The following is a 23,672-nucleotide window of genomic DNA, read 5'->3' as shown; positions in this document are numbered from 1 at the left end:
TGTAATCCCAGTACTTTGGGAGGCCATGGTAGGCAGATCACCTGAGGCCGGGAGTTTGAGGCCAGCCTGACCAACATGGAGAAACCCCATCTCTACTAAAAATACAAAATTAGCCAGGCACGATGGCACATGCCTGTAATCCCAGCTACTCGGGAAGCTGAGGCAGGAAACTTGCTTGAACCCAGAAGGCAGAGTTTGTGGTGAGTCAAGATCACGCCATTGCATTCCAGCCTGGGCAAGAAGAGTGAAACTCCGTCTCAAGCAAACAAATAAAAAACGAATGGTGTGTGTGTGTATCAGACTATTCACATAATATTACTAGGGCTATGAAAACTCTAGACACTCATATCTCTGCCACTGATGCACTGTCAGTTGACCCTATATCAGCTTGGTTCCAACCACTACCCAGTTCTTGGAAGCCTTCCTGTTTAGTTTACTTAGGATGATTTTACTTATTTTGCTTTACTGTTGTGGAATATTTTGCAATTGTACTCTTTGTGTGGGAAAGCAAGACTAGCTTACTCAATGCTTTCTTAAGTTGGACACATTGATTTTCCGGATTTCTCCTTTTGCTGGGACTCATTTATGAACCTTCACCATACCGATGCTTTCTGACTGAGTTCCTCTCTAACTTGAATACAAGAGATTCTAACAGTTAGGCAGGAATATCATCGTCCCTGTTCAGCCTAAGGAAGTTACAAAAGACTAATCTTTGTCTATCTGCCACCCTTAGGATTAAGGGTCTTCTTGTAAAGGAAGTGGGGAAATATGTCAGAGGCATTCAAACTAGAGTGACTCCATCTTAAGTGAGGGCTAAGAAAACGTAAGACTGGGACTTGCTGGGCTGCATTCCCAGAAAGTTAGGTATTCCTAGCCTCTAGAAGTTTACAGTTAAGGGAACAGATTGATAACATGTACTAAACAGACCCAGGCTTAGGAGCTTCCTGGTATCCCAATATCTAGAGAACAGAAGCATTCCTAATTTTGCTTTAAAGATACTAATATCAATTCTTGCAAAACGTAGTAATTAAAAAAATTAAACCTTCGTCACAAACTCTTGTAGCAGAACACATCTCCTCTTGATCTTTTTTTATCTTATACATAAACAAGCATCGTACCTAGGGTGAACACGTTCCTCCTCTTACTTTCAGAAACGTCCTACTTTGTCTATGGAGTAGCTGTTCTTTCACCACTTTACTTTCTTAACAAACTTACTTTCGCTTTGCACTGTTGACTCACCCTGAATTCTTTCTGCTTGAGATCCAAGAACCCTCATTTAAGGTCTAAACTGGGACCCCTTTCTGGTAACATCTTTCTGGCAACCATGAAAGGAAAATACTGAGGAGACCCCCCAACCCAAAGGAAATAAACTGAAGTACCAATTAGCTGACTTTGGTTAAGTGGTTGGGTACCCGGGTAAAGGATGGGATTGGGTTAGAGGCCCAACTTAGGGGAGTTAGAGTCTCCCCTGACAGAGAGAGTTAAAGGCCCCTTTTAATAAAAGGCAAGGACACTTGACCGAACCTGGGTTCCAGTCCCAACTTTGGAAGGTTAGAGTCCTTCCTAAGATTTATGGGGTTAGAGGGCCCTCTCAGCAAAGTTCCTCTTGGCTAAGAAGAGGTTTGGCGCCAGGGGATGTTAGCTACTATGCTGTGTGTATTTATCTGCCTTGCCTCTTTGCTACATGAATCAATTTTTTGGTCACTATCTCTGCTTCACTGTCATTTTCAGGAGATTTCATTTAATTGGTCTTAAGAGATTTTGACTTTCTGTTCCCCTATATGTCTCCTGATTTACATCCGTTTGCTTGTGAAACATTGGGAACAAAAACACTGAAGGTTCCATCTCTAAAACTGCTGATGGAGGTTTGGCATTTAAGCAATAAGATTACATAGATGTGACTATGTTTTGTTTCTTAATAAACTTGCTTTGGTTTTGCACTGTGGACTTGCTCTGAACTCTTGTGTGAGGTCCAAAAACCCTCTGTTGGGTCTGGATCCGGACTTTTTTCCGGTAACACATTGGTCAGGAAACTTCAGTCACTGTGGTCATTGCTGTTTCCTGCTGACGGCCTCTCAAAACTGTGATGTATCATGTAGTATTATTCCTCTACTTCCTTCACCCTGTGACCACCACCTCAAACTGGCTTGTGTCCCACTTCCTGCCATAACACTTTCTACAGGAGACTGCCTGGTACTTGCAACTTCTCAGCAATTTGGTGTGAAAAACACAATTTTCATATCTACTTGATCTAACATGGAGACCCAGACAATGTCCATGGAGTTGGTCTTAGGACCATGTTTCCAAAGCCTCCATAACATTTAATCCCTGCAACACTTCAGAAGGCTCATTCTGTTGTTATCCTCATCCTATAGAAGGGGAAATGAGGTTGAGTGAAGTAAAGAAACTTGCCCAAGATCACAGTGACAGAGCTGGAATTTACTCCAAAGTCAATCTGATCCTTTGAAACTTGTCTTTAACCACTATGTAAATAAAAGCATCTCTTTTATTCTTTTCATGTTCCCTGTTCTATATTAGCAAGAGCTAAGTAGCCAGTACAGCAAGCTCCAATGTTAGAGGATGAGGACTTTGTCTAGGTTTAAGGAGTGGTTTTATTGAACCCTTGGGTGCCACTTGTAAACATTTTCCAGTGTCCTCTAACTTGGGGTTAGGGAGTGAAGACTACCATTTATGGAGCTTCTCGAATGGATTGCATTTTTTACTTATATATAGTTTACAAATATTCTTCTTTCTCATCTCATTTATAATTAACTCACAACCTTGGAATTATTAAGAGATTATTGTTTTAACCTTTTTAGCTGTGAGAAAAGCTCACAGAGGTTGTTTCTTGCTACTTAAAGGTTGTTCCCTTATTTACCCAGCTACTTGGGACAGAACTTGATCTCAAGTACTGAGGCTGCCAGTCTCACCTTCTTGCCTGTGCTAGAGGCAGTTACCCAGGGTTAAGAATTCCTGAATGAGTCCTGAATCAGAGACAAGTAGATACCTCATGCATGCACCATTGTCCTTCCTTTTCAGGTTGGGAGTATGGTTTCTTTTAGATTATTGAGGTCTTTCTTCTTTTGACATGACAATTGTGTTGCTGTCCTGAAAACCTGGCATGCTGCTGTCATCCTGGGGCAGCACTGAATACAGAGTTCCCCAGAGGGCAAACGCTCTATGATGTCCCGTCAAAATTCCACTAGGAAGGATGCAGACTAATGCAGTTAAATCTTAAAAGCATTACATTTGGTATATTGCTATAAAGGATTGAAACAACATTAAACTTAGTGCTAGTTACTTCTATCTGAAGGTTAGAACTTTGAGTCCAAAGTTCAATTAGAAGCTTCCACAGGTTAAGTATTCAGCCACTCACTTTTTATGCTTCTGTTATGACACAAACTACTTGAGTTTTGAAAAACAAAATATTTTAGCCACCATTTTATTTACAACTTCATTAAGTTGTCAACAATTATATAAAAGATTATTTAGCAAGAGCAAACAAATGAGATCCCTTGTTAAGATAACTACAAGAATTTAATTTTTTTTTAAGTGAAAGCATGTTTATTAAGAAAGTAAAGCAATAAAGAATGCCTATTCCATAGGCAAAGCAGCAGCCTGAGCTGCTGGTTGGCTATTTTTGTGGTTATTTCTTGATTATATGAAGGGGTGGATTATTCATGAGTTTTCTAGGAAAGGGGTGGGCAATTTCCTAGAACTGAGGGTTCCTTTCCTTTTTAGACCATATAGGGTAACTTCCTGATGTTGCCATGGCATTTGTAAACTGTAGGGGGCTGGTAAGATGTCTTTTAGCTTATTAATGTATTATAATTAGTGTGTAATGACCAGTGAGGATGACAGAGGTCACTCTCCATCTTGGCATTGGTGGGTGTCAGCTGGCTTCCTTACTATAACCTGTTTTATCAGCAAGGTCTTTATGACCTGTTTCTTGTGCCAATCTCCTAGCTCATCCTGTGACTTCGAATGCCTAACCTACTGGGAATGCAGCCCAGTAAACCTCAACCTCATTTTACTCAGCCCCTATTCAAGATGGAGTTGCTCTGGTTAAAACATCTCTGACATATTTCTCCCCTCTGTATTTTTAAGGAGGTAAATTTGAGTAGTAAGGAATTTCTTGTAAAAATGGCAATATATATCAGTGATTCTCCCATCAGGGCCAAGACCATAGTTTGGTAAAGCACATTGTTTACTAGGTGAGAGCCAAGGGGAGTGACAGCAATCACCACATAAAATTAGGCATAATTCATTGTTTGATTTATGTGTATAGCAGATTGAAAGCCCAGAAAAAAAATTGAGAAATAAATATTGATGTAAATCATCAGATTTTTCAGCAAAGATAGTCCTTGTTTCCCCCAAAATAAAACAAACATTTTATATTTTTAAATATTTTATTTTCTTGTTCTTTGTGAAAACATCAATAAATATCGAAACCTCTCTGTTCTAACACAGAGGGAAACACCGCATAATTAACATTAAACAAGGCAGTATGCCTTACAAGAAAGACATAAAATGTCCAAGGGATATTTAGAACATTTTAGTTCTTAAAGCTTCAACATGAGAAATGTTGACCACACCCTGTGAAATCATTTCAATAAATAACAACTGACATTCATCTTTACAGTTACAAAAATAGATACACATACATTCCCCTGCCCTCACATTGATCTCACTGGCCATTTTCTTGGATCCCCCAGCCTCTATCACAGTGGCTGACATTTGATATGTCATCCACTCAGAAATATTAACATAATGACTAGAGAATATCTGCAAACCTTCTACCTTCAAATTAAATATGAATCAGGATTGAACTAACTTGGGTTTAACATAAAATAAACAATAAATATAATGGGAGAGTGTGCAAGTAGATTCAATCATAACCTTATTTTACACGTAAAATATTAACATAGAATCTTCTAAAAGAAACAAACAAATAAATAAATAAATAGAAGACTTCTCCTGAGCAATGCTCAAACACATTAGGCTCAATCCAGGTGGCCTCTGCAGCTGAGTCTCTCTTTCCTCTTCTGTTTCTGTAAGGGCAGCTACGCCTCCAGGAACAGCCACCAATGAGCTTCCTCCTTCCTTCTGGTCAGTTGGATTTGCCACTGTAATGAGAAAATGGGTGCCCTGAGTAGGTGCTCAGGAAAGCTGATTGCACAACACTCTTCTCCTGTCCTGTTTCCCCAGACTCTAGAGTTTTCTGAATGCAGTTTCCCCAGCCTGGCACCCAAGCGGCTACTGCCTGTGATAGCTGTGCTGTGTGGCAAGGACCTCTAGGCTTAGGAATGGGGGTTGGGGGCGGGCGCGGCAGTCTCCACTGTATTACTCGCTGAAATAGCCAGAGCCTATTGCTCTTTCTCATACTGGGCCTCACTTAAGCCTCAAAGCAACCTCATGATGTAGCTACCACTATTTTCCCTGTTTTGCTGAGTCTGAGATAAACTAAATAATATTGTCTTTGAGTGACATGGCTAATATGTGGTGGCAACCAGATATGTACCCAGTGCAATATCATTGTGAAATCTCTGCACTTCATCCCTAAACTTTTACAAAAAACCAGAGGATCTGCTTTTCAGGTCTGAAGTTCAGTAGGAACTAGGGGAAATGAAGCCTGTGTTTTTTAACAGGTGGGAAACACTTCAGCACAACCGGCAAACTTCAATGAAAAGTTTCATGAAAGCAGTTTTATCTACATTGGCTAAAACGAGGGAAGAACCTGGGTGGTGACCCCCGGCACTGGGAATATCCTCTGGCACCAACGCAGATTAATAACCTTAATGGCAACTTTGTGCAAATTATAATTTTTTCAGTCCTGCAGCTAACCCTTGGGTTTTCCTGATTGACTTTTTAGGGAACAGATGCCGGTATTTCTGACCAACGGCTCCCGTCGCCTGTGTACATGGAAATTACAACTCACTTGTTCAGCATCTTTCCGATGATTTTCTTAACCATGGGGGATGCGGGATTGAGACAAGCTTTCTGCCCATTCTTGAGTGTGGCTCTGCAGAGAGAACGGAATCTCGTGAGACAGGAGGTCAGGCTGAGGACAGGGTTGGGGCAGCGGGAGAGTCGGGGACCCCGGCGGTGACAGCGGCAGCGATTGGCCAGACTTACATGACTTCGGTTTGGGCGCAGTGGGGTCCTGGGGCCTTCACATTCACACTTTGGATGTTCTTGGGGTGAATTCCGTGCAGGGTCTGCAAGCACTGGCAGCGCAGTTCGGTGACCAGGGACGCTCCTAGGGAAGAAGAGACTCGTTGATTGAGCGGGGCTGTCGGCGCCGGGCGCCCATCCCAGCCGCTTCCGGCCCGGGGACCCCAGGGCTCCGGGACCCACCTGCTGCGCGCCGGCTGGCGGCCACCAGGAGCAGAAGCAGCAGCGCCACCCGCAGGAGCCGGAGATTGCTAGGGGCGGTGGAGAGAGCGGGGGAGGCCATGGGGCTCAGCAGGCGTTTCGGGCGGCTGTGCGAGGAGAGGGAGAGCTGGCAGGGAGCTGCTTGTGGCCTGGGCTCTGTGGCTCTCTGAGCATGGTGAATCCCTTTTATGCATGGCTGGGGCTGGAAAGCCCGCAGCCCCGGGCCAGGGAAATTCCCGGAGATCCAGATCGATCCCGAGTCCGGAAGGAAGGCGCAGCCCCGCCTTTGGGGTGGAGTGGAGTGGGGGCACTCACGAGTGAAGGCCAAGTCTGGCTGTCTTGCGTAACTCCCGCCAACTGTGGAATGTTCGCTTTCTGCTCCAAATCCCTGGAGGGGGAGCGAGAGCCCACCGCTCTCCGAGATACCGAGATTGCGCCTGCGAGGGGCGCTTCGTGAACCCAGTACAGTGCTTCGCGGGTCTGATCCCTTAGAACCACGTAGGGACCGCGCTACATCCTTACCGGGGGGAGTTACTTCTCTGGAAGACATTTCAGTTGTTGGGATTGAAAGAGTTAGGGCAAGAACTGCAGCATATCTTATCTATCTTGTCTTTAGTTTGGGTTTTGCAGATTTCATTCAGCTTTGAAACAAACGCACTCTTTAACAGTACATCTGTCATCTCAGATTACGCGTAAGAGCTTTTGTCTTCCTGACGTTTTATGATCTTAAAAACAAATATCACATGTGTGCTTTTTTTTCTCTTTTCTTTTTTTTTTTTTTTTTTGTTGTTTACATAGTGGAGCCAGGTGTTGGGTGTGGGAACAGACAATTGCCAAGGGTCAATTCAGTGTTTATTCAGTGTTGCAATCCCCTATCGTTTCCCTCTTTGAAATTCTGGAACATCTCGAACTCTAGTAATTCCAGTAGCATCACTTTTTTGTTATATGGCAGGCTGTGTTTTGATCCATGGAAGTCACTGGGGAACTGGGAGGGGCCTGTTGGGCTCAGGAGGTCTGTCTTTTCTAGTACTGTCCCTGGGCAGAAAAGGCCATAGACACCACCAGAAAAAGGAGCAGGGAATGAAACTCTGCTTGTTTACTCCTCTAAGCACAAGCAGACATATCTGATATATACATACTAGATTACTAACATAATTGCATTTCCATGCCATCTGTATTTACCAGCATCCTGGGATTGGTTCCCTCTAGAGAAACAGCTATTAAGGAAATTTCAGTTCTAGAGGAATGTCAATAAAGCATTTCCAAACCTGTTTAGCTGATGCCTTCTCACTGGATTATTGACTTTTCATCATCAATTTCAATGTTCCCTCGCTTTAAAAATTAAGCTGTAGGCCTATAATACTCTGTCTTAATTCTTCCTGGTGGATGCAGACTTCAGGGATATGTGAGATATCCTGCCACTGCTACGAGAAGAGCTGGGAGTGGCAGGAGGATGAAGAAGTGGAACCACTAACTTGCTTCATGACCTTTGGTAATTTATGCTTTATTTGTTCATGTTTCTCCCCTGTAGAGGGGCTTATAATAGTGCCTGCCTCACAGGGTTGTTAGAAGTATTGATTGTTAATATGTATAAACCATCAGTGCATGTAAAGTGTTATGTAAATATTTGTTAAGTAACAAAATAGAAGTGGTGTTTTACAACCGTACTCTTTCAAATTCAGATGTTGAAGCCCTGATGCCCTTATGTGCTAATATTAGAAGACAGGACCATGGGAAGTAATTAGGTTTAGGTGAGGTTATGAAGATATGGCCCCCATGCTGGGATAAGTGCCATTATAGCAAGAAATCAGTGAGCTTTCAATCTTTGGTTCTCTCTCCCTTTCTGCATTGTGAGGACACAGCAAGAAGGCCACCATCTGCAAAATGAGAAGAGGGCCCTCACCAAGCATGAAATCTGCCAGCATCTTAATCTTGGACTCCCCAGCCTCCAGAACTGTGAAATAATTATTGTTTAAGCCACCTAGACTATGGCATTCTGTTATAGCAGCTCAAACTGACTAAGACATTTACTAAACAGAAGCACTCTGATAAAGCCTTTTGAACACACACACACACACACAAAGAAAGAAATATTTTCAAAGAAATATCTTCTAATTTATCTTTACAATTTTTCAACATCAGAAATTTTAAAGGAGGGTGTATTTATATCCTTATGGGCTCTTAGAATACTTTTTTGATCCATTGTTTGTTTGAAATTTTAGTTTCAATTACTTTCCATATAAAATGAGAATAAGAGTAAAATTCTACCCTATCCATTTTTCAGAAAAGATTTACGAAATGACTCTGCCTTGGGCATTAACAGCTACCTGCCCAGACTTCTTTATTTTGTGCTAAAGAACTAAAGAACAACATAAAACATCAGCTTATAATGATGGCCAGACCCATCCCAAAGTATTGATGTGAGTAAATCGAGTAAAATTTCTATTGCTACAGTAACAGCTCCCCCAAAAGATGAGAAATTTCAAGAATCAGCCCAACATTTATAGAATTATGTATATTATTCCTGGAACTTCTTTACTAAAAATTATTTGCTTTCAGAAGGGAAGTAGAATTCTTTTTTCTTTTTTTAATATACCACTTTCCATGATTTGACTTGCAACAGCCCTAGACCAAGCTTCTGAAGTTTTTAAGAGCACCAGTGTTATGAAACTTATCATAACAAATTCCTTCTTGTCTTAATATGAGTTGAGAGCCACTGTTACAGGCACAAGTTGTAAACCCATGCAATTACTAACTCAAAGATACTATCTCTAAAATGGAAGCACAGTTTCCTAAATTCCATTCTCCCCTTTAATTTCTATTATATTTTTCAGATGTGACTAGTACAATCTAATAGACCTGAAAAATATAAACTTACTGCTCCATGCCGAGTACTGACATTCTTGCTACTTGGGCAGCAAAATGAGTGGTGTGGCTCTGCTTTACTGTGACTTGCCTCGAAGACTTTGCTGATATAACTTCCAACATAAAGCTTGCTCCTCTAGAGAACAGACTAGAAAGATAAATAAAGAAGTACAACTGATTTTAGAGATAGATCTGGTGGAGGTTGAGATACGGGGCTCTGAAATTACCGAATAGAAGACAGATAACACTGTTCTGATAAGACTTGATAGTCCTCACACTGTTTATGCTTAGCAACTCCTTTGCTTTCAGGTTTTCCTGCCACACACACAAAGTGGACAGTGGTGCAACCCCTTTATTGTGTCTGACTCCATGAAGAAATACATAATTGATTTAATTACATATTATGTGTATTTCTTATTTTTTTCACTAAAGAATTAAGGCAGTCTCTCAATGATCAGAATCTAGGAATACTTCATAGTATTATAAACATAGCAATCGACATGTTCTGTGGGGCTTTTGTGATTTTTTGAAAACTGTGGTTTATATTCATTGTGCTAAATTTTTCCTTGCTGGCTCTGGCACCCCAGCTTTGGGTTGTGACCCTGTGGAAGAAAAATTCTTGCTTGACTGTGGTTCTTTAGTGGATTGCTTGTTAGCTCAGGGATTGTGGCCACCACTCATCAAAACAGGTGCTCTGGAGATAAAGCGCCAAAGGAAGAGAAGGCAAGTAATATTTATTCATTAGGTTCCAATTTTTTATTAGATGCAGTGCCTGAGTTTTCCAGTGTACTGTCATTTTAATAATTTCAAGAATGCTGGGAGTCTGGTATCATGAGTCTTATTTTATAGGCAAGGAAACTGGAGTACAAGATCTTAGAGGTGGAATTAAATTCAAACCCAAGACTGTCTGACTCAGAAGCTCATAGCCAGTCTTTCTCTAGACAAGGAAGTGATTGGGGAAGAAGAGGACATGTAAAAGAATCTTAATTAAGTCTACGGAGAATATCTTATTATTTTTCAACACTACAATAAAATAATGCATTTATTAAAATATGTAATACAGTTTTGATCAGGAACCAAACAGACATGTAGAAGTGATGACAACTAGTAGCCTCCAGAGCCCCAGCAGCCCAGAGAACCTCCTGCTTATTGTGCCATCAGCCCCCAAATTCACTCTGTGAAGTTCCCAGCAACTCTCAACACCATGTCAGAATCTGATATTAGGATTGAAGGCAGGCTGGGAGTGGTGTCTCACACCTGTAATCCTAGCACTCCGGGAAGCCAAGACAGGAGAATCACTTGAGGCCAGGAGTTCAAAACCAGCCTGAGCAAGACAGTGAGACTCTGTCTCTATGGAAAAAAAAAAAAAATTGAAGGCAGATAGTAGCATAGGTAAAGGATCTAGCTAAGCATCATACCTCTAGAAGCTCTCAAAGTATCTTAGAAGGCACTAATAAGAAGGTAGATACCACTATAAACTGTTAAAGCTTGGTCTGTCATCAAGATACTAGAGCAATACTTCAATACATATAAACTACAAGTCATGATCCACTAGAGGGTCATAAAGTCAATTTTGTGGGTTGTAACCAGTATTTAAAAATTTAATGGGGCCGAGCGCAATGGCTCACGCCTGTAATCCCAGCACTTTGGAAGGCCGAGGTGGGCAGATCATGAGGCCAAGAGATTGAGACCACCCTGGCCAACATGGTGAAACCCTGTCTCTACTAAAAATACAGAAAAAAAATTAGTTGGCATAGTGGCAGGCGCCTGTAGTCTCAGCTAGTCAGGAGGCTGAGACAGGAGAATCCCTTGAACCCGGGAGGCAGAGGTTGCAGTGAGCCGAGATTGCACCTCTGCATTCCAGTCTGGCGACAGAGCAAGACTCTGTCCCCCCCCCCCAAAAAAAAGTATATATAAATATATGAATAAAATATAATAGGATTATAATAGGATGGAATTTAAAAATACATATGCCATAATGCATCACATATTGTTAGTTTAACTGTTATCTTATAATACTTCTGTGTCTTATACAGATGGGTAACTGTAAAACAACACTTGGTGCACAAGATGTAAAAAAAGAACTTCCAGGAGTGAAAATATCCCTTCAGAGATGTTCTTATATTGATCGAGGCTGTGACTATATATAAGTTCCAAGTTTGTAGACATTATCTGATGAGAATTTCCAATCAGGAAAAAAAGAAAGTTGAAGCATATTCCATTTTAATGTCATCACTCCCTAAAAGTTTGCACAACAGGCAGCTACAGTAAATTGCTGAGCTTTTCCCAGCAGGAACGCCAGCTTCGGATGTTCCTGCTGATAAGAGTGGCCACTTGGCAGTGTTCTCAGCAGAGTTAAAAGATTAACTTAGTACCAGTATTGGTTTTCTCAGCAGAATTTGTTTCAGTCCTTTGGTCATTTGGGCCACACCGACGGATTATTATATCCAGCTATGAATGTTACTTGTGGCAGGTATAAAAGGGAAATAAAGAAAATATTAAACCTTAATACTTTACCACTGGCACCCTACTTCCTGGTGTGTTAATTTTTCAAAAAAAATCAATGGAAGAACTTGCTCAATTTTAACTTTCTTTGTTTATTTTTGCCAAAATCTTTGTCTTTCCTAAATGTCTAACTCAACCTGCCAAATTGTCTATGACAGTACACAAAATAACATTATACTAATATGAAAATTATAATTATGAATAACTAATAATAAGAATGTTATTTTGTATATTTTTATATCTGGAAGAGGGCTGAGATTGAACCTGCATGTGCATATGTGAGTGCATGTCTGTGTGTGTGTGTATGTGCATAACATCTCCTTACACATAGACACCAACTCAAGAGATAGGTATTCAAAATATGCCCATTTTCACATTATGAAGCCAAGGTATCTGCCATACTAACAAAATTGGAACTCAAAATGTAGGTGAAAGAGAAACTTTTAATGTTTATACGTAAGTGAGTGACATGGTTGTATTTGTATTTTAGCAGAATAACTTGTGGCATTGAAGGTAAAATATCGGGGAAATATTTAGGTTACCTGGGATCAGTTTGATTCTTTCCAAAATTGTTTCTAAGATTTCTTATTGTGGGTCCACAATACCCTTTAGTTTTGGATTAATTTGGCCCCCACTACTGACGCAATACCTTTCTGAGAAATCCACATTTGAGCCTGAAGCATGCTTTGACTCTTTCAAGACCAATATTAATTTTATATGCTAACAATGTAACCACATTCTTTGTCTCTATTATAGAATTTTATTGAATTTAATAGCATGTATAAATTATTTGTTGGATACAAATTGAAAGTCTTTGTACTACAGAGGAGTTTCTGTAATAATATGTTTATCTGGGATGTAATCCTTTTCTGTTACATCTTTATCGTCATTTTTTTCTCTACTTTGCATGCATATCCATGATAAAAATAGATAGAAAATACAGTTTTGTGAAATATAACATTGTTAGCTCTCTTGTATACCTGCAACCATTACACTTGGAACAAAAGCAATGATGGTGGCTATATTTTAAACTTTATGGTTCCAACAATCCCTTATAAAAGTCTAATCTCAACCGTCCTTCAACTCATTTCCTTTAAATCAGATTAAATTTGACCATATGCCTTCATTCCTCCAAGGAGAAAACTATTCAATCTAAGTCATTATTGTAGCTCCCAGACCACACTGAAAGTACAAAAGCTCCCAGGGGATTTATGCAGAGCAAAATATTCAGGGCTGTCCATCTGTACGTTGACTTATACTTGTTTTCCATAAAAGGACAAACATTGACATGGTCATTTTAAGTGCAGTACTGCAGCTTTTATCCATTCTGTAGCACATAAATCTTTGCTAAGGTTGGTAATACCAGTGCTTGCTAATCTCTTAAGTACAAAGTACAGTTTTACTTCCAGAGTCCTGTCACCTCCCTGGAAGGAGAGAGCAACAAGGAGAAACAAAACTGTTAATTTTGGCAGTGCGTGAAACACTGTGAAGGCCCCTTTTCCCTTCCCACTCCTCCATCCCTGTGGCACACAGCCAGGAAGCAGATGAAGGATAGTTCATGAGTTCAAAAAGAAGGGGAGACATTGAGACTGGTACGAAAAATAAAACAAAATAATGAATGATTCTCAAGAGAGGGAAAAGAGAGGCACATCCAAGGGATCTGAAGTTACTTAACTAACTTTGAAAGTTTTGCCAACTGGTAGTCCAAGATTCAGGAATGAAGATTTTGAAATGAGAAATAAAATTAAAATAGCTGAAATGGTGGAATGGAGACTAGGAGCTGCTTCTGTGCTCCAGTGCCCTTCTGGTTCTGTATTTTCTTCTTGCCTTATTCAGATGTTTGCCAAACTAACATTCAGGCCACGTGAGACATTGACTACACTGTCTCTCCTCTTCCTCAGTACGGTTCCAAGGCTACACATATACTCAACCACTGGACTTATTTATTAAACAGCAACCATATTTCCAGGATTGAGGGAGACACTGAGATCCAGAAATCGAAGTGTCTATTCCTTCCCTCACAAGAGCCACACTCTGGTTGAGCAGACAGGGATGTCAACAGGTGATAATAACCCAGTGTTTATGCCAGACATTATATATGATTACATATGTAAGGAACTGGGGATAAAAATAAGGGTAAAATACTGAACTTGTTCTTAAAGTGCTTAAATTATAAAATGTAGAATAAACAATTTTCTAAAAAAATGTATCTTGTTTGGTCAGTTCCATATGGGATCCATTACTGCTTTTAGACCCAGGAAAGAAGGCCCCCCTGTCCTGAGCCTAAGCTTCAGAAGATCTCACTATCACAACCTTGCAAAAAAAAAAACAAAACAAACAAACAAACAAAAAAAAACCCCACAAATGTATTAGAGAACCTGGGGGCACTTCTGTCACCTGAGGAACCAGAACCTAGAGTGGGCACCAAATGACCCTTAACCTCCTAAACTTCCTTAACACTAGATATTTACTCTCTTGATTAACAAAGTTCAAGTCCAATGCTGAGATCCCATAGGCACATAGTGGGGAGACTAAAGAATAACGATCATGGTGGTTGAGCTCCCTTCTGTTCTCTTTGGCTCTGGAATGACTATGAGGAGCTCGAAGCATATTTAAAAACCAAATTTTCACAGGGAACTTGGCCTAAGAAGCTTGGAAAAAGTCAAGAGGACCACGTATCCTTACTGCCGACTACTTCCACATTTTCCACATCTTTTTCTGAGATCAATTAATAAGCATAACCCTAAGGAATCAGTTCACCAGATGCTTTTTAATTTATTCTGAAAATTCAGTGTCTAGGTAACTTACCACAGATGACATATTATAATGTGTGAATATAGCATCAAATGTATGCTTTGTTTCTGCATCCAAGTAATGCTTTAGGAATCTTACTGTCACTGCATTAGAAGAGTAAAACGTCTCCAAATTTAAATTAATTATAAATAAATGTAAGAATTGATTGAAGCATCATCTAAAATGGCACTATTGTCTATAGAACAAAAATTATGTGACCATTTCTATTATAAAAATGTAATTACTAATTTTGCTGAAGTGAAGAAAAATAAATTTTATATAATAAATATAGAGTAACAGAATAAATCTTAAATTATGCATGATTTTATTTTGTATGCATCCAAACAGTGCCTGCACAATAACAGATATGGAATTACAAATTCACTTTTCTCTGATATTTTGCTGATTCTCATCATACAAATTCCATAACTTTATATATTTTAAAAATGTTATTAATATACAGTCATGTGTCACATGAAGATCAAAATACATTCTGCAAAATCTGTCATTAGGCTGTTTACTCCTTGTGTGAACATCTTAGAATGCACTTATGCAAATCCAGATGGTGTAGCCTACTCCACACCTATGCTATATACTCTATTCTATTCTCCTAGGCTACAAGGCTGTACATCATGTTACTGTACTGAATACTATAGGTAATTGTAACATAATAGTATTTGTGTATCTAAACACACAAAGTATACAATCAATATATATTAATAGTACTGTCATCCTATGTGTATCCCATCTGTAGTTGTCCAAAATGTCCTTATGTAGTGCACAAGTGTATATCTGTGAAGATAGGAAGATCCTTGGACTCATTTTATTTAACATTTTGTTAGCTAGTTAAGAAAACATTAAATATTTAGACAGAGAAACGTGGGCCTCTCTGAACTCTCTCTCAAGACCCCACAATTATTAGATATGGCCTCATGAAGCATTGAAGGAGTACATATGGAGGAAAATTATGAAAAATTATCCTAGAACAGATGACTTAAAAGATGAATTTGGGAAAAAATTTAGGTTATTATAACATATTTTAATGTGTGCTAATTTTGACACCCCCTCAGATGAATTTTTATGTTTTTGAAACAAGAATTATTTCTGTTTTATCTACACACAGAGTTCGTTTCATAAGTGCTTGGAACCCAACAGAGCTTAATGAATTGAATAGGACATTCTTGGGAAAGAAAGGAGAGTGCAGATAATATGTTTCAATAGTTAAGACATCAGGTGAGAAAGCCATTAATTTTAGTTAAAATTAGCATTTTAATCAAAGTCATTTTATGATAACATAGAACAATGGAACATGATTAAGAAAAATGAAGAATCAACATTTCTTGATTCTTCAATGGACCCTTGAAAAACTACAACACAAGGAAAACCCACTGTTTGATGGTTTAAGATCCTATCCCACTATGCTGACATTTGTCAAGACACTTAAATTGTTTGGTTTAAAAAAACAAACAAACAAACAAACAAAAAACCCTTTTTCCCCCACTACTAATACAAATAATATACTTGTGTTTGTTCATTGAAGAGTTTCTAAGTATTAGAATTTCAGCAGCAGGAAATTCATTTCTCAACTTGTACTGTTCACACAAAAGGCATCAAGTGACCCATGAGTTAATAGCCTGAGAGCTATTGTCATTTCCTGGTGGGACACTTTCACAGTTAGAGGAAAAGAAGGCTGAACACCAGATGCTGTTCATCATGTGTTTTGGGATATGTTCTTGAAGGTCTGAGATCTACATTGAATTTGTAAAGCAATGCCATTGAGTCAAGTAGAGAGGAATCTAGATTCTAGAACAAGGTTGTGAAGTCAGATGGTTGTGCCAACAGTGACTGCTGTGCTGAACCTTTAGCTACCACTTCTCTCTCACATGCTCTGAGTCAGAAAATGTGATTTTGTGGTCTGTAGCTGCTTGTCAAGTTTATGACTCAACAAACTGAAATATTAGCCAAATGAAATACTCTTGTGCAATTCAGGCTGCTCACTCATAGCACATACAGTGTTGAATATAATCATCTGTAGCTTCACATGTGTTGGTCGTGAGTCCACTAAGAAATGCAGAAAAGAAGCAAGAGGAGAAACAGTCTGACCTCAGCTGCAAAGGGCACCAGGATGCCAGCATGCTAGAGTCATGCTGGTTTCCCCGTTCATGGAAGTGACAGGCCCATGACAAATTTATGCAAATATGACATGGAAAATAATTTGTCGAAGAAAACTTCTTTTGCCATATGTTTCCTGGTTTTCTTCTGGTTTGGCCTGTGAAAGGTATCAGTTTATTTTAGAGTCTAGCATCCAATATTCCTGGAAGCTAGGGCTAAGGAATGTTCATTTCACAGGAAGGCCAAGGTCTGAGATGCAAGGCTGGGAGTGAGTGAGGCCCCAGGGCAGGCTGAGAACAGGAAGTGTTTTCACTGACATTCCATTCCTTTCTCTCCCTGACCACTCCCATCTCAGAGTGGCCAAGGATCACTGAAGAAATAAGTAATTGGTATCTAAACCTCAGAACAGGGGTGTCTGGCACTTGAGAGTTGACCCACTTCAATTTATTCAAGCTCCCCTCAAAAAAACTTTTCTTGACTTACAGGATATGAATACCAATTCCCTAAGGCAAAGCATAGTGAGAATTTCAGTAAAAGAAAAGAAAAGAAAACCCCAGAAAAAGTATTCAGTAATTGAAGAGTCATCATCCCGAGGGTCCTATAGGAGCTCACCCTTGGTCAGCGAGAGCTACTCAGTCAGCCTCACTTACCTCATTGCTCTGGCCAGCTCATACAGGCTTACAGAGCAGGTTATTAAATGGTCTGGAATTTTGATAGCCAGTTATTCACTGTTGGAAGCACAAATTTGGCCACAGTGGGAGTGTTTATGGAAATCAGCAAATGCTACAAATCTGATTTTTTTTTTTTTAATTTGAAAGCTGTTTTACCAACACACCACTGCTTATAGCTCCGCATAAACATAATCTGCATCAACTTTATCCCCTTTTTCCTCCCCTTACTGTAGCCTCTGTCCTCTGCTCTCATTATCCTCTGCTGGGGTCTGTTGGATATTTTTTCCCCTTTAGCTGGTTTTCTCTTTCACTCATTGATTTTTCCTGGGTTTCATCATCTAGGCAACTCTTATAAACAGAAAATTCTTGGGAGTTGTTCTCACTGGACTGATAGCAATACCACTTTTATTTATTATTATTATTACTATTCTTGTTATTGTTATTATTATTATTTTGAAACAAGCAAAGGCTCTAGGAATGAAATACTAGAAGATGAAGGATTTTTTTCCTCTGGATCATAAATCTGGGCACCCCATGCCTGCATGTTCTGGGACGCATGAGGCATTCTATTGATCCCCAAATTGCTATTAATAGACACCAAGTGAGACTTTGGAATATCTTTCCATCAGCCCTAATCTCAGAATGTATTATCTTTTCTAAGCAACAACTGAAGCCTGTGTGCCCTAGTAGTTAAATGTATATCTGCAGGAGGTCTAAATATTCCTAAGTGAATGTGGAAAGTGATAGTGTATTTTGGAATTGAAGGGATCTTAGAAATAATCTAGTCAAATTTGCTTATTAGTCTGGTGAGTAAATGGAGTTTCAGACAGATTAGTAGTTAGTGGTAGAATCAGTACTAGAATTCAGATCCCTGGCTTCCTCTTGTGGGCATTTTCAAATCGGCAACAATGTCTATCTCAATTAACATTATAATTAGGACCAAGATAATCTTCATTCAACTCAACAAATATTTTAATATTTTTTGACTACCAGATATATTTCTATGTGCACTTATTTTATACTAGGTACTGTTCCAGGAGTTGAGGCTACTGAGATGTTCTCTACTTTTTAGAGCATTCTTTGGATAACTAACACTATTTGTATTAGTATGACTTAACTCTTTGTTCCAGGAAATTCTTACATAGAAAATAAAACTAAGCTCATGGAGAACTTTGCCATTTGTTTCAGGAAATTCTTCTAAGTCAGTTTATGCAGAATATCAGTTTGCACATCTGAGCTAGCAGATCACTCCTCAGACAAGTTTGCTTATTCTAGCAAGACCTCACCTCTTTTGTCCACTAGCTCTATTATGTCAGCAACTGTGCCCAATTCCAGTTCATTCCTTACCTTGTCAGATCAGTTTTAAACATTTTAAGCCCAATTCTCTGAACATTTTCCTTCTGAGACACTAAAATGCTGTCAGAGCATCATTCCTCCTGTTGAGTAATTCTAATAAATTTAACTTTTCCTGATTGAAAGGGTATTTTTTTTTTTTTTTTTTGGTGTTGGTAGTATTTCTGATGAATTGACAGTTGATATATTCTACTGGAGACTAGAACACAAGAATGGGGAAGGTGATACTTATAATAATCTATCTGGGTATAGTTAAGATCTTCACATACCACACTATGTAGTCACATAATTTGACCTGTAAATGGCTGGTCAAATTGGTTATATTGATAGCAACAGGAGATAGAGGAGATAGACAAATTCTTAGGCAGACAGGGATATGTCCCTGGTAAAACCTGATCTGCAAGCCAAAGACAGTCAGGAGCCTGAAAATTGAGCTGCCAGTTCTGGGTAGAGCCCATGACCAGAGTGAGAATTTCCTCGATGCCTTTTAGCCAATATAATGATGCTTTTTCCAGGCCTACCCATAGATCAATCAGCCTGTACTCCCCCATTCGGAGCCCATAAAAACCCCAGACTCAGCCTTACAGACAGCCACCTGCTTTTGAGTCTCCTCTCACACAGAGGACTATCTGCTTCAAGTTCCCTCTTGTATTAAGAGCTTTTCTGACACTCAGGAAAATTATTCTCTGCTTTGCGCACTCTCCAGTGTCTATGTACGTCATTCTTCTTAGTCACAGGACAAGAACCCGGAACCTGCCAAAAGGGTGTAACACACACTCCTGCTCACTGAGTTACAGGAGTGAAAAAAGCCACTGGGTGCCACATCAACCTATTTAGCAGGAACAAATGAGTCATGACACAACACATCTTCATCCTCTAAGCTGCAAGCAGCAGGGAGAGCTGTAACATGTCTCCATCCTCCGAGCTGCAGGCTCAAAGAAGTGAAGCAGTTAGGCACCATTCCCTCCTGGCCGGCTTGCTGAACTACAAAAGCTGCAACATTTCTTGGGAGCTTAGACCTCAGGATTCCCCGGGCGAGAGCTGTAACATCACTTGGGGCTCCACAGACTCTAGACAGACTCTAGACTCTGGCTCCCAATGCAAAAGCTGCCTGTAGCATGCCCAGTTTAGCCACAGGCAAAACACAGAGTCCCTGTTCAGATGTGGGATCCAGGCAGGTAGCGCAAGCTGAGTACAGCCCACCAGGCTGAGTGGGAAGAGTGAGCCCAGCAGGCCCTGGCAAGACCACAAGCAGAGGTCACAGCAGCCACAGAGATTTCCAGCTGGTGAAGCAGCACTGAAGGAGTCCTGTAACAGTATGTTAGTCTACAAAGTTAGTAAATTCTCATTCTCTGTTTCCTGTGACATTTTGATTTTAAAAATTTTACTCTCCAGTGCATCGCAAGGACTGGATATCCTACCCTCTATTCCTGAAAGTATGGTGTCCAGATTCATAGGAGAAAACAAGGGTAGGTGACTCAGAAGGCATACACAAAAAAGAGAGTCATTGGAGGAACAACCCAGGAAGCCATAGAAGAATGTTATCCCAAACTAGATGGAACAGTTTCATTTTTATGTAATTTTAAAAAATATTCTTATTATTTATTTGCTTAAAGTTTGTCACCATTTTCTCAAAACTTTTTTATAGAATGCCCTCCTATTTAAACTACTATCCACAGCATGAAATATAGTTACCACAAACATAAAAATAGCCAAGTGGTGGAATGGGGAGGAGGGACCCTGAACTGTTGACCAGGAGGTGGCCTCTGTTAAGCCTCACCATACCTTGATGAAAGAGCCCTCAAAATTCTCCATGTCCTTTGCCTTTAACTCTGTACAATCTTCTAATTTAGATACTGATATAGTTTGGATGTTTGTCCCCTCCAAATCTCATGTGGAAATGTGATTCCCAATGTTGGAGGAGGGGTCTGGTGGGAGGGGAATGGATCTTGGGGACAGATTCCTTATGAATTGCTTAGCAACATCCCCCTTGGTGATAAGTGAGTTCTTGCTCAGTTAGCTCATGTGAGATCTGGTTGTAGAGTCTGGGACCTTCCCTATTCTCTCTCTTGATCTCTCTCTCACCATGTGACATTCACTGCTCTTGCTTTTTCTTTTGCCATGATTGTAAGTTTTCTGAGGCCCTCACCAGAAACAGTTACTGAAGTCATGCTTGCACAGCCTGCAGAACTATGAGCCAATTAAATCTCTTTTCTTTATAAGTTAGCCAGTCATGGTTATTGCTTTATAGTGCTTTATAGTCCTTTATAGTAACTCAGAAATGGCCCAATTCAGGTACTTAGCCTTTTGGTTATAAGGTACCAACACATAGGTGACTAGACTGCAGGTTAAGACACTGGCATTTTGACGGCCCGGCGCGGTGGCTCAAGCCTGTAATCCCAGCACTTTGGGAGGCCGAGACGGGTGGATCACGAGGTCAGGAGATCGAGACCATCCTGGCGAACATGGTGAAACCCCGTCTCTACTAAAAAATACAAAAAAACTAGCCAGGCGAGGTGGCCGCGCCTGTAGTCCCAGCTACTCGGGAGGCTGAGGCAGGAGAATGGCGTGAACCCGGGAGGCGGAGCTTGCAGTGAGCTGAGATCCGGCCACTGCACTCCAGCCCAGGAGACAGAGCGAGACTCCGTCTCAAAAAAAAAAAAAAAAAGACACTGGCATTTTGAATTTTTTTTTTAAAGTACGTGTATTACTGTGGTTTAAGCCAAATTGAATCTATTATGTAGAAATATGCCTATAAAACTACTTTCAAATTTGTACAAATATCAGTTTGTCAAAGAGTGTATATATATATATATATATATATATATATATATATATATGCATGTACGTGTATGTGTCTGTTTAAAACACACCTGCTGGGGATTAGCATTGAGCTGAGAGACAAGGCCCAGCCCTTGCCCTATAAAAGTTTGCAGTGTAGATGGAGACCACCTGACACCTCACCTGATCCCTGAGAGCAGTTCCAGGCCAACTTGCCTAAGTACTATGGGAATTCAGACTAAGGGCCAGATCACAGTTGCCTGAGATTCTGTTGTGATGTTAGAATTCACACTCTCATTCTTATTCAATAGAACTGACTCATTCACCAGAGCACCTACTATGTTCCAGGTAGTATTTTAAGAACTTGGGAGACATCACTAAATAAAATAGAAAAATCCCTGCCCTTATGGAGCTGACATTCTAGTAGGGGCTTGGTTTTTCTCCTTGGGTACTGGGTTTTTTTTTTTCCATGATGAACATATCCTATGATGCACTACAGCACTCAAGCAAGATGCCTGAAGCGAAGGAGGTGAGTTACCATAACTGGGATAAAAAAACAGGTCAGGGAAGTAGAAGTTATTTTCTCTTATAATTTTAAATTTTCCCTTAAGCTCTTCTTTTGAAATGTTCTAGGTCAAAGTAATAATTCACGGATTCAGCACACTCTCCTTTGTTGAAAAGCGCTGTTTGTTCCCCCTCAAAGCTATGTGAGAGGCTGTGTAGGAGAGAGTGGAGAGCAGGTAGCCTACTGGAACTAGAGTTAACCATTTCAGCCCTGTAATTGATCAGCTGTGGGACCTCAGGTAAGCTGGCTTACCACTGGTAGATGAATATGAAAGCTCCAAACTCTCTCGCAAACATGGGAGATTATTAACATACAAATTAATGTCTAGGTTTGTGGGGCTTGAGGCTGCAGTAGAGGTCATGGGCAAAGCTGCAAAGAGTGTGGGAATTAAAATACATGTTGAGTATTTGCTCCAGGATAGGCAGTGTGCTGGCTTTTTCTACGGATTAATTCATTTGATTTTCACACCAACCTCAAAAACAAGGGTTATTAGCCCTTGACAGAGGAGGTAACTGGGACTCAGAGAATTGGTGGAGCCAGGATTCTAGATCAAAGCATTAAACCTTTGCTTCTGTGCTCTTTCAAACTGGCCAGGCAGCTGCCCTTGCCCAGTAAATGGTACATCACAGTAAGTGTTTTATTAAAATGCCCTTTCCCTGAAACAAAGAAATGATGGTATTAGGGGGAGGGCAAGGGAGATATTTGGAGAATATTTAAGTATATATGAGGACTATTTCTTCTTCAAATATCTATCTGGTATAAAACTACTATTCAGTTACTCTAATTAGTTTTTGACTATAGGAGAGACTGCAACAGAAATTCCGTTAGTGGATTTGAGATTGAGTTTAGAATATTTCTTTAAGTAGAGCTAAGTGTGGCAAAAATAATGAATACCTGTCATATCTATTAGTTTGGAGAAATGAAGAAGCTTTTTTAGTTATAGATCCAGATACCAGTGGTAATAATAAATATTATGGCCAGTGTTCTTCTGTCGCCATAGTTATTACAACTGTTAGAGCCTCCCAAGTCATTTATCAATTCAACTCCCTTTTGGTTTTAATGTTGACACATTAGTTTGTATGAACGATGAGCCCACTAGCTCAGAAGAAGACAACAAGAATTAGCGCGGATGGTTCTTCCCCTTCACAGGGTGCTCTCTCAGTATGAATATGCCTTCATGGGCAGAAATTAGGAACCCACTAGCTGTTAATGAAGAGTGCCTTGCTTTCCTTTCAGACAGCATAGTTTCCAAAGTTCCTCTTCTCCTTTGACGGCATTGTCCTTTAGTGTGTATAAACCTGTGGTTTGAAAGAAAAACTCTGTATATTAGCAATGTAAATAGAAGTGATTAAATTAAATTACATTTATCAATAAAAATAGCTATTATTGATAGCTGAATGCATAAAGTATGCAGCATCGCATATGGATGAACTCATTGTTTGTCATGCTTCTACAGGTACGTGCTCTACAAACACAGAAATTCTGATATTCTATGAAACATTATTAAATTCCAATTGAACATGATCATTCCAATCAAATAAGGGAAAAAATATAAAGTATTTATAATCAAATACCCTGTATTATTGAGTATATTCCTGAAGGGGAGGGTTTTTTAAATCTAGGATTGATATAAAGTGAATTATCTGCTTATG

At 39.9% G+C, this 23,672-nt stretch overlaps 1 protein-coding gene across 1 annotated transcript; it reads right to left on the bottom strand.

Annotated features, from left to right (window-relative positions):
- Positions 1 to 4,390: 4,390 nt before the first annotated feature.
- Positions 4,391 to 6,625, bottom strand: LOC105531125 (growth-regulated alpha protein-like). The gene is made up of 4 exons (XM_011968955.1): positions 6,358 to 6,625; positions 6,136 to 6,259; positions 5,939 to 6,022; positions 4,391 to 5,126 (listed from the first exon to the last, which is right to left on the bottom strand). Exons 1-4 carry the CDS (start codon positions 6,455 to 6,457, stop codon positions 5,111 to 5,113), a joined length of 324 nt encoding a protein of 107 aa, XP_011824345.1. The 5' UTR covers positions 6,458 to 6,625; the 3' UTR covers positions 4,391 to 5,110.
- Between the last annotated feature and the right edge of the window lie 17,047 nt (positions 6,626 to 23,672).

This window comes from Mandrillus leucophaeus, unplaced genomic scaffold, assembly GCF_000951045.1.
Source record: "Mandrillus leucophaeus isolate KB7577 unplaced genomic scaffold, Mleu.le_1.0 Scaffold868, whole genome shotgun sequence".
Taxonomy (NCBI): domain Eukaryota; kingdom Metazoa; phylum Chordata; class Mammalia; order Primates; family Cercopithecidae; genus Mandrillus; species Mandrillus leucophaeus.
Note: the sequence above shows the minus strand (reverse complement) of the source record. Positions and strands in the feature narration are given on the sequence as shown.